The 12,146-nt window shown below is 42.2% G+C and overlaps 1 protein-coding gene across 4 annotated transcripts in view; it reads left to right on the forward strand.

Annotated features, from left to right (window-relative positions):
• Positions 1–12,146, forward strand: part of VPS13B (vacuolar protein sorting 13 homolog B) — an 887,459-nt gene that overhangs the window by 838,170 nt on the left and 37,143 nt on the right. For all 4 annotated transcript variants that reach the window (XM_066379210.1, XM_066379212.1, XM_066379209.1 and 1 more), the window contains exons 52-54: positions 1,580–1,863; positions 4,217–4,344; positions 4,548–4,747. In XM_066379210.1, the coding sequence (XP_066235307.1) occupies positions 1,580–1,863; positions 4,217–4,344; positions 4,548–4,747 (612 nt within the window). The remainder of the gene's footprint in view (positions 1–1,579; positions 1,864–4,216; positions 4,345–4,547; positions 4,748–12,146) is intronic.

A 12,146-nucleotide genomic window follows, 5' to 3' on the forward strand; every position in this document is an offset into this window, starting at 1 on the left:
GTTGTTAAAATAAAGAGGTAAGTAGAAGTCTGCAGCTGGAAAACAGGAGCAATGCTGGCACTGTAGGAGCGGCTTCCGAAGGAGAATTTGCCTCCGTCCTGAAGGTTCTGCCTCGCCCTTCCCAGGGGCTTCCTGAAACATGAGGTCCGGGCTTTCCACACTGACATTTCCTCACTGGAAAATGGCCAATAACTTCATGTGACTGGCAGGGTTTTTGTGAAAATTAAGTGAGATAACATTCATTAGAAGGCTAGGTGTTCGGGGAATGAGAGCGCAGCAGCAGCAGCCTCCCAGGGAACTGCCCGTCTGTCTGGGCCTCCGGAGAGGAGGGAAGGCCCGCATTCCTCCCAGCAGCCCTGACCCAGCCTCAGTCAGGCTAGGAGCTTCTTTGAGACCCGTTAATCCCTCGCATCTCAGGGAGGGTGTTGGACAGGGAGAAAGCAGCAAGCAGGGGGCCTGGCCTCTGCCGGGGCTTTGCTCCTCACTAGTTCTGTGATTTTGGACAAGTCAGCGGCTCCTAGGAGAGCAGCTTTCTTTGCTGTGAAAGAGGAGGCTCAAATAAATTTACTCTCAAAGTCCTTTTAAAAAATGTTTTTATTCTAAATATAAAACTCTTTTTAATTATAGTTGGCATGCATTGCTATATTACTTTTCAGGTGTACAATATAGAGTTGGCATTCATATATCTTATAAAGTGATGACCGTGAGAAGTCTAGAACCCTCTATCATCATACGAAGCTATCACTGTACTATTGGCTGTTTCCTACGCTACAACTTACATCCCCATGACTTACTGCCTTGTGAATCTGTACCTCTTAATCCCCTTCCCCTTCCTGCCCATCCCCCCACCCCCAACGCTGTAGTTACTATCAGGGGATACTCTGTATCTGTGAGTCTGTTAGTTTTGTTTATTCATTTTAGTTTTTACTCTCTTGCACTGTTGGTGGGATTGGAAATTGGCACACCTACTATGGAAAACAGTATAGAGGTTCCACAAAAAATTAAAACTAGAACTCTCAAGATCCTTTTTAAGTATAAACCTCTGAGACTCACTAATGAGCCAGAAACCAGGTGGAATTGCAGCTGAGGGTTGGAATTGGAGTTTCCTCCCCACGCAAGGTGAGCCTTCACCAAAATTGGTCTTCTGAGCCCCAGTTCACCGTCTGTATCTCCCTCAGATCTCTTCTTTCAAAGTCCCTGCCCCAGGGTGCCACTCCCTGTCGGTTCAGCCACATCTGTCCGAGAAAACTGCCTCCCTACCACGTGGCATTTCTTCCCCCTGTAGCATCTGGATTTTTGCAGTACCAGGGAGACACGGAGAGTTTTGCATCACCTTTTAAACCACCCAGTTCTGTCATGTTTCTTTGTGCCTAGAAAAGCAGCCCCTGCTCCCACCACCGGTAATTGCCTCGTTAGGGCTTTGTCATGGGAACAGGATTTTAATATGCCCGTGCCTCCCACCTGGCCACCTCCTAAGAACACCTGGTGGTTGTTTCTTAGAAGCTGTGCTTGAAAAGCTTAACGTCTCTGTATCACTGCAGTAAGTGTGCTCCCTTGGCATCATCTTTTCTTTTTTCAGGATTTTCATGTTCCAGACAGTGCTACTTTTAGCATCTGCCCAGGTGGTGAGCAGCCTGCTGTGAACGCCAGCTCCCTTCCTTGCTGGGACTTGATGCCTGACATCGGTCAGTCGGCGTCGGACACCTCTCAGCTGCAGAAACAGATCTCGCTGGCCTTTTCTCCTGCCGCAGGCGCCCGTGGCTCCCAGGGCTGGAGCACGCCGGCTGTGGTGAGACCCGACTTCCCTAGGCAGAGTGTGGCGGTGCCCTTGGGGAACTGCAGGGAGAATGGATTCTGTACCAGGTATGTTATGTATATGGGAGTGCCCTGCTTTGCTTGTTACTATAGTGGTTCGAGGTGCCAAGAGAGACACAATAATTGCAGTGCTCAGCATATGTTCACTAGACATTGTATATAACTGAGCAAATGTTATGATCACAAATGGGTTGCCCCACTGATGAGAGTTTTTTCATTATGGGCCTTCTCCTGGGGGAAGATGATGGTGTTTCTACCAAAGAACAGCAATACATCGTGATGAAAGATCACCTTCTCTTACAACTTCTTAGCCTCTGTCAAGTGATAAGAAATAAGGGTTAAAATATGAGAAAGTCAAGTTGGAAAACCTTTATCTTTTCCTGTATTTTATTTCAACATAGACTTTTTCTCAAAAAGTCATTAAGAGAGAGAACTTAGATAAACACGAGTTACAGAAGACTGTTCTGTGGCTGTTCCTGCACGCAATTTACCAATTATGCAAATAGCAGCCGCAGAATCGAGCCAAGGACATGTAATGGTTTGCTCATACTGGACTTTTACTCTGTGGTTATTTTGCATGCAACATATCTTTTCTGAAGCTATCGGGAATCACTTGCTCATGCTATACGTAAAAAGTACAAAGAAAGCATACTGTGACCTTATGAGAGGTACCTTATTTTCATGATTATGAATTTATAGAATTTATTCGAGGTTCCAGCCATCCCAGCTTTGTGAGGTATACAGATTTCTAGTAGTAATATTTTTAAAGATAATTTTCTAACTCGCATCACCCATAACAGTAAGGCCCTGTTGCCTACCTACATCCCTTCTGCTTTTACAACATTCATAAACATTCCTTATTTTACAAACACTTTCATCCCTAAATCTGGAGAGGAGTGCTTATCCTTATATTCTAATTGGGGCAGTTTAGTGTGGTGAGTTTAAGGAAGTATTTTTGAAAGTCGTGTGGCCTGACCTGTGGTAGCGCAGTGAATAAGGCGTCAACCTGGAATGCTGAGGTCGTCAGTTCAAGACCCCTGGCTTGCCCTGTCAAGGCTCATAGGAGAAGCAACTGCGAGTTGATGTTTCCTGTTCCTCCTTCCCTCTGCCTTTCTCTCTCTTCTCTCTAACATCAATAAATAAAATCTAAAATAAAGGGAAAGAAAAAGAAAATGATGTGAACCTATATATAGAAAACAAACCTTATTTTTAAAACTTAAAGACAAGACTGTAAGTTTTTATTTGAAATTAGTAAAGTTCTAAGAATTACAAGACATAATTTTATTAAAATAACTTAATCTTATTCTTACATTTTGAGCGAGATTAAAGGCCCCATATGTTAGGTCTGGCCCCCAGCTTTCTTGGCCATCAAAAAGAAAATGCTTGGAGGTTGGCTTGCTTTTTCAGAATGAGACTGGGAAAAGAACTTTGGCATTCATCCAAGGACTGTGCTCTAAAAGTGAATTCACTTCCTGCTGCCCATCTCCTCCTCTCCCTTCTCCTGGGCCAGCAGTGCACATTTGATGGTGTTATTAATTGGATTTCCCCAAATGCTAATAGACAATTCACTCTGGCATTTCAGACAATACAGTCTTCGAGAATAACTCATAGACACTAGTAAACAGGATAAATGGCAAATGGGAAATTATACATTGGGCAAATTTTGATTAATTTGAACAATCAGTCCGTGTAATTTAAGCTGCAGGGAGAACTTTTTCCTGCTTTAATATGAAATATTGTTTGGTAGTTCTAGATCTAAACTGAACACTTTCTGTTGCTCCATTGAAGAGGGCAGGCAGCCTGTGCCCACGTGGCAGCTACTCTAACGCCAAACATTATGGCTTCGTTGTCAGTTGTCAGAATGGAGAGCCTGTCAAGTATGATGATTGTCAAAACTAACAACAAACATTATGAGCCTACCTACCTTGGGGGGGGGCAAGTACCCAAATTCCCTGGGAGGCCTTCTGAGAGTGTATCACTTCTCCTTTGCCAGAATTCACTGGGCACTTTTAAGGCAGAAGGTACCCTGTCTGAAAAGTGTGAGGCACACAGGCATGAAAGGAAGAGGGCAGGAAGACGGGTCAGCACAGCTTACCTGCAGTTCCCTCTGAGCGCTAGAAGTCATGGCTTCTATCTTTATAGAATCTTTCACATTTAAAAAAATATGATAAACGTGTCAGTATTTTTAGGAAAAAAGTTCATAAAACTATAATTAATATATGGTAGTTAACATATGAGAAGATAAAAAGCCTTCTTTCTCTAGAAAACATTTCCTCTGATTTATAAAAGAAAAGGTATTACAGAGTTTTGGATATTGCAAATCTAAATAAACATATATCAGTAGAGAAAGCTTGAATTACTTTCTAATCCACTTCTGTCATTTGATTTCATCTGATTCTAGGGCTATTGCACTGACATATCAAGAACACCTCGGAGTGACTTATTTAACCTTCTCAGAAGACCCTAGTCCTCGAGTAATTTTCCACAACAGATGTCCAGTCACAATACTTATAAAGGAAAATATGAAAGGTACATCGTATAGCATTGAATTTAAACAATACAAAACTTGTATTTTTTCTGGATGTTTGTGACTTAGTAGTTGCCTGTGATCCTGTGAAGACTGTTTAAATAAAATTTATTATTCATCCCTCGTTATAAAGTTTTTCTTGCCACACTATGTTTAAATTTGTCTTCAAGGCCTAAGTCTGCATGTGCCCTTTTCTTTCTTGCAGATATTCCAGAATTTAAGGTTTATTGCAGAAAAGTTCCTCCTGAATGCTCAATCCATCATGAGCTTTACCATCAGATTTCCAGTTATCCAGACTGCAAGACCAAGGACTTGCTTCCGAGCCTCCTTCTGAGGGCAGAACTCCTGGATGAGGCGGCGACCGAGTGGAGTGATGCCATCGACACCAACGGTCAGGGGACGCAGGTCAGTGAGCCCACGTGTTCCTGCTGATGCCCAAAGGAGACTTTCCTTTCCTAAGGTTTCAATGGTCATCTATTCTTTTTTCTAATTTTTCCATTGATTTGAGAGAGAGGGAGACAGAGAGAAGCGTCAACTTGTTGTTCCACTTAGTTGTTGCATTTAGTTGTACGCTCGTCGGCTGCTTTTCTTATGTGACCTGACTGAGGGTCGAACCTTTGACCTCGACGCCAGAACCACACTCTCTCCACTGAACCTCCTGACCAGGGCCTGCTTGTCCATTTGTAAGCATAGTTTTCTAAATGCTGAACTTCCTGTTTCTGTGTGAGGTCATATGTGTATCCATTGTTACATCCTCATGGTGTAAACTCCCAGATGCAAGTGTGGATCTCTAAAGTGTACTATACAAGTGTTTGCCAGAGAGGAATACTTGGTAAAAGTAAAACGGGTCTAATTTATGGGACTTCTCTACATAGAAGGGAGTCTAAGTGGCCAGATTTTAAGACAATCATAATGCCAACCCTAGATTAATTCCCTCTTGAAAATTTACTAATTTTAAGATACACATTTTGTCCTAGTAGTACATAAAACTTTGCAAATATAAGTACAGCTTTAAAATCCTGAACAGATAAAATGTCCTTATTTGTCTCTGTCTTACTCCGGATGTTAGTGGTGTTATTTTTGTTAAAAATGGCACATGAATCAAGCATTTCATTTCTGCTGTACTTAAAATTGTTTTAATATATAATGTAGTGACACTAAATACATTCACCATATTGTACAGCCGTCAGCACTATTTCAGCATCCCAAACCAGAGCTCTGGCTCTAGAAGTAGTAACGCCCTAACTTCCTCTCTATTCAACTCCTGGTAACCGCTATTATATTTCCTGTTTCTGAATTTGCCTATTCTAGTCACCTCATAAAAGTGGAATCAAACAATATTTGTCCTTTTGTGTCTGGCTTATTTCACCTAGCATAATATTTGTAAGCTTTATCCAGGTTATAATGTGTCAGAACTTCATTCCATTTTATGACCAAATAATATTGTGCTGCACTTTTTTAATGTACTTTCACATCTATTAGTTTATTTGATCTTCATAGTAAGCGTTGAAGTAGGTCCCACTGTAATGGTTACAAAACACATATTAAAGTTATAAATATATTTATAGTAATAGTAATGATTACCATTTAATAATCACTTACTCTACCAGGCTTTAGGCTAATAAGCACTTTACATTTATTCATTTTTTTTAATTGAACATATTGGGGTGACATTGGTTAATAAAGTCATATAGGTTTCAGGTACAGTTCTCTAGTACATCATCTGTATATTACACTGTGTGTTCACCACCCCAAGTCAAGTCTTCTTCTGTTGCCATTTAATCCTCCTTATTCCCTCTCCTACAACCCCACGCCCCTTTCCTTCTGCTCATCACCATGCTGTTCTCTGTGTCTTGAGTTTTATTTTGCTTAATCCATTCACATTTTTCACCCAGCCTCCAAACCAGCCTCCCATCTGACTGCTGTCAATCTGTTCTCTGTATCTGTGAGTCTGTTTCTAGTTTGTTAGTTCATTTTGTTCATTAGAATCCACATATGAGTGAAATTAAATGGTAGTTGTCTTTCTCTGACTGGTTTATGTCACTTAGCCTAATGCTTTCCAGATCTATCCATGCTGTCACAAAGGGTAAGATTTCCTTCTTTTTTTACGGCTGCGTAGTATTCCATTGTGTAAATGTACCACAGCTTTTTTATCCACTCATCTGCTGATGGGTATTTAGGCTGCTTCCAAATCCTGGCTCTTGTAAATAATACTGCAGTTGACATAAGGGTGCATATTTCTTTTGAATCAGTGTTTTGGATTTCTTTGGATCTATTCCTAGAAGTGAAATCACTGAGTCATAAGGCAGTGCTATTTTTAATTTTTTGAGGTAACTGTACTGCTTTCCACAGTGGCGGCACCAGTCTGTATTCCCACCAGCAGTGCATGAGGGTTCCCTTTTCTCCACATCCTCACAAACATTTGTTTGCCGATTTATTGATGATAACCATTTGACAGGTGTGAGGTGATATCTCATTATGGTTTTAATTTGCATTTCTCTGATGATTACTGGACGTTGAGCACCTTTTCATATGCCTATTGGCCATCTGAATGTCCTTGTTGGAGAAGTGTCTGTTTAGTTTCTTTGCCCATTTCTTAATTGAATTATTTAGGGGGTTTTTTGGCATTGAGACTTACAAGTTTTTTTTTTATAAATTTTGAATATTAATCCTTTATCAGATGTATTATTTGCAAATATTTTCTCCCATTCAGTGGGTTGTATTTTTATTTTGTTGATGGTTTTCTTTGCTGGGCAAAAAATTTTTAGTTTGATATAGTTGTACTTGTTTGTTTTTTCTTTTGTTTCCTTTGCCTGAGGAGCTATATCCGAAAAAAACTATTGTTTCAAGAAATAATCAAGATTTTACTGCCTGTGTTTTCTTCTAGGATTTTTATGGTTTTGAGTTGAACATTTTAAAGTCTTTAATCCACTTTGAGTTTATTCTTGTGTACAGTTTAAGAAGGTGGTCTAGTTTTGTTTTTTTGCACATATCTATGCAGTGTTCTCAAAACCACTTATTAAACAGACTATCTTTACTCCACTGTATGTACTTGCTTCCTTTGTCAAATATTAATTTATCATAAAGACATGGGTTTATTTCTGGACTCTCTCTTCTATACCCTGTTCCATTGATCTTCCATTATGCCAGTAGCAAGCCATTTTGGTTACTATGACCTTGTAGTATAGTTCATCAGGGAGCATAATTCCTCCAACCTTGTTTTTTTTTCTCAAGATTGCTGAGCCTATATGGGGTCCTTTTGGTTCCTTGTAAATCTGTAGAATATTTGTTTTAGTTCTGTGAAATATGCTGTTGGTATCTTGAAAGGAATTGCGTTGAATCTATAGATCGCTTTGGGTAGTACAGACATTTTAATGGTGTTAATTCTTCCTATCTGTAACATGGTATATGCTTCTACTTATTTGTATCTTAATAAACATTTTTCTTTAGCATCTTAGAATTTTTTGAGCACAGGTTTTTAACATCTTTGATGAAATTTATTTCTAGGTATTTTGTTATGCAATTGTAACTAGAATTGTTTTCTTAGTTTCCCTTACTGATAGTTCATTATTGGTGTATGAGAACAAAACTACTTTCTGATATTTATTTAGTATCCTGCTACTTTACTGAATTATTTTATCAGTTCTAGTAGTTTTTTGGTGGAATCTGTAGGGTTCTCTATATACAGTATCGTGTAATCTACAAATAATGACAGCTTTACTTCTTCCTTTCAAATTTGTATGCCGTTTCTTTCTTCTTCTTGTCTGATTGCTGTGGCTAGGACTTCCAGTGCTGTGTGTTGAATAAGAGGGGTGCTAGTGGACATCTGTGTCTTATTCCTGACAATAAGGGAAAGAAACACTTGTAGTTTTTGCCCATTGAGTATGATGTTGGCTGTGGGTTTGTCACAGATGGTCTTTATTATGTTTAGGTATGTTCCCTGTATTCCCATTTTGCTGAGAATTTTTATCACAAATGGGTGCTGGATTTTATCAAATGCTGTTCTGCATCTATTGATAAGACCGTGTGGTTTTTATCCTTCAGTTTGCTTATGTGATATATCACGTTTATTGATTTGCAGTTATTATACCAACCTTGCCTCCCCGGAATAAATCCCACTTGATCATGGTGTATAATCTTTATTTTTAAGTGAGAGGAGGGGAGTTAGACTCCTGCATGCACCCCAACCATGATCCAGCCAGCAACCCCCATGTGGGGCCGATGCTCGAATCAACCAGGATGTCCTCAGCACCCAGGCCGAAGCTCAAACTAATTGAGCCACTGGCTGCAAGCAGGGAAGAGAGAGAGAGGGGAAGAGAAGCAGATGGGTCACTTCTCATGTGTGCCCTGACCGAGGATTGAACCCAGGACGTCTGCATGCCGCCCCTTTGCTCTATCTACTGAGCTGACTGGTCAGAACCCTGTATGATCTTTTTAATGTGTTGCTGGATTTGGTTTGCTAATACTTTGTTGAAGAATTTTGCATCTATGTTCATCAGGGATATTAGCCTATCATTTTTTTTTCTTTGTAGTGTCTGTATCTGATTTTGGAATTAGGGTAATGCTGGTCTCATAAAATAAGCTTGGGAATCTTCCCTCTTCTTGAATTTTTTGGAATAGTTTGAGAAGGATAGGGGTTCTTTGAATGTTTGGTAAAATTCACCCATGAAGCCATCTCATCCAGGACTTGTGTTTGTTGGGAGATTTTGATTACTGCTTCAGTTTCACTAATTGTAATCTGTCTATTCAGTTTCTCTGATTCTTCCTGTTTCGGTTATAGCAGATTATATGTTTCTGGGAATATATTCATTTTCCCCACTTTCAGGATGAAATGTGCCAATAGAACATTTGTGACATTTAATTGCACTTATTCCTTGAAACAGTTTTCTACCAAGTCAAGATACAGGCCATCAGATACCTGCCTTATTTGTCCTCAGCCTACGGCAGAGTACCTGTCAGTATGATAAGATGTTAATAACCATCAAGTGAGTAAATTAATGAGAAGATGAAATAACTGAAAGAGAAGAAAAAGAGGGTCCCAGGCCTACCCTTGGGAAACTCCATCATATAAGCACACTGCAACAAGAGACTAAGAAGAGGAAGCAGAGTGGTGGAGGAAAACCCGGGCAAGGTGGAAGCCAGACAGCCCTGAACGGGGAAGCGTACAGGGAATAACAAGGTGGAAAGACGGAAGCAAGTTAACAATTAGATGACAAGTTCAGAGTCAACAGAAGTGAGGGACGGAAGGACTTCAGTGAGTTCTGAGGTGAGGAAGCTCTTTATATGCTGTCAGTGAGGAGTCAGTGAAGAAGTGGGAAATGTGAGCAAAGAGCTGCCCAGAGAGAAGTCCAAACCCCAGGGCCTGGAATTCTACTTGAACAGAAGGGCTGTGTCCTCTTATCTGTCAGGGGAAGAGAGGTCAGGGGGGGCACAGATTAGACAGAGATATTTGGAGCGATGGGGCCAGAATATTGAGTGAATTAATATGCAGTGGCCTTAAGTTTATTGTGACTGTGGAATGAGTCTTCTGTAAGAGAGAGGGAACGGGTGGGGCCTGCAGAGAACAGTAGCTGCGGACGCAGCTGAAAGACATGGCCAGGGGCCGGTGTAAAGATGGCCAAGCAGCCAGGGGACCACCCTGGCCCTGGAGACCTGCATTTGCAGGGGCCTCCAGATACCCAGCGCTGTGATTTCCATCCACAGTGCTCATTTGACGAACGATGAACGTCTGCTGAGTCTGTGCAGCCTCCGCAACGGAGTTCCTGTTCTCGTTAATTTACAAAATAAATACCGCAGGCTGCTCAAGGATCCCTGAACTCCCCTGCATCAGTTTGAAGATGTTCGAAACTTTGCTTATATATGTCTAGGGACCTCTTTACAATAGGCAGTCTGCCAGCCAAGCCTTATTCTGGGGATTGCCATTCACTCTAAATTTCCTCAAACCTTTGTAGTCAGGGACACTTCAAAGCTAAGAGGAGGTACTCTTTCCAACACCCTCGTGATCCCTGGTCTGAGGACCCAGCACGGTGTCATGTTCACATTAATCTTGGGGAGCTACGTGCCAGATGTCCTGCAGACCAGCGTTTCCTTCCTATTCTGTAGGAAGATGTGTTTCAGACCCTCGCCAGCGTCTCCTCAGCACCGCGCGGGGCTTATAAATCACCGGGCGCAGAGGGAGCGCTCCCCCCAGGGAACGGAAGCAGCTCTTAGGAGTGAGCATGTCTTCCAGGGGCCTTTCCTCAGCCCTGGTTCTGGGGCACATGATGCGAATTTGAGAAAGCAGAATTAAATCACCAGAAACTCCTTATGCTGCAAGGAAGAAAAGTCCTTTAGCTCTTGTCGGTCATAGATGTGCCCCTTGCCTTCATTTTGTAAATAGGACAGTGTCATGTTGTATAATTTTGAAATGGACTATGGAAGGGAATATGCAGAAAATGACTTTATAATGACACAAAGAAATGTTCTTGGGATTAAGAGTTACCAGGAAGACCCAACTGGCATAGAGGCCGTGAAATTCCGTGAACTTGGTGTGGGTTATCTGGGGACACGTCCCTGGCTCACACCTGGTCAGAATACTGACCACTGAGCACCAATGACTCAGCTTCCCGGCCCTGTGGAGAGGCTCCAGAGTGGCAGCTGGTGATCTTGCCCATTACGTGACAGTGGGTGCCAGCCTGACTTTAGGGGGAAAAATCTTTAGATTCTCAATAAATAAGAAAAGGAATAAAAAAATAAGCTTACATTGATAATTTTGTCATGATTTTGATCCTGTCAGGGAAAATAGTTTAGAATCCTGACATAAGTGTTTGGGATTTTAATTTCTTTTAGAAACCTTAAGAAACATCCTTTTGGCCCTCGCTGGTTGGCTCAGCAATAGAGTGTCAGCCTGGTGTGTGGAAGTCCCGGGTTCGATTCACAGCCAGAGCACACAGGAGAAGCGCCCATCTGCTTCTCTACCCTTCCCCTTCTCCTTTCTCTCTATCTCTCTCTTCCCCTCCCGCAGCCAAGGCTCCATTGGAGCAAAGTTGGCCCAGGTGCTGAGGATGGCTCCATGGCCTCTGCCTCAGGCACTAGAATGGCTCAGAGCAACGCCCCAGATGGACAGAGCATCGCCCCCTGGTGGGCATGCCAGGTGGATCCCAGTCAGGCGCATGCAGGAGTCTGTCTGTCTGCCTCCCCTGCCCCCGCCACTTCTCACTTTGGAAAAATACCAAAAAAATAAAAAGAAATGTTCTTTTGAAAAATTCAAATGAAGAAAGGTACAAAGAAACCATAGCAGTTACTATTTATGTAATACAAACATGAAGCATGCTGTCAATCAGTCAACAAGTGCTGATTTCTACTATGCAGCACGCATTATAACTTGGTGTTGGGGCTACGTAACTATAGTGGACAAAACTGGAGTGCAGCCCGTGTCCTCACAGAGATCCCCTGTGGAGGAGATGGATACTAAGGGAGGAACCACACAGGCAGCTGTATGATGATGAGCACAGTGAGAGCTGTGGAGGCAAAGCTGTGCAGTGTGTGTGCAGCAGGCGAGTCCGAGAAGCCCGGGAGTGTGTGTCTGGGAGAGAGACTTTGCGTCTGTGCCTCCAAGGAGGGACAGAACTGCAAGGGAGGGGGAGAGGTTTCTTGGCAGGAAGAGCAGAGTGTCTGAAGCCTTGGTGCTCCGAGAAGGAACAAGGTTCTTTCACAGATTTAAAGGCAGCGGGGCGGGGCCGCAGTACAAGATTAAGGAAAAGGGGGAAGGAGAGGAGGCTAACGAGGCATTCAAGGCCAGCCCAGCGAGATCCTGCATCTGCCA

The sequence above is a fragment of the Saccopteryx leptura genome, chromosome 3 (genome assembly GCF_036850995.1).
Source record: "Saccopteryx leptura isolate mSacLep1 chromosome 3, mSacLep1_pri_phased_curated, whole genome shotgun sequence".
Lineage (NCBI taxonomy): Eukaryota > Metazoa > Chordata > Mammalia > Chiroptera > Emballonuridae > Saccopteryx > Saccopteryx leptura.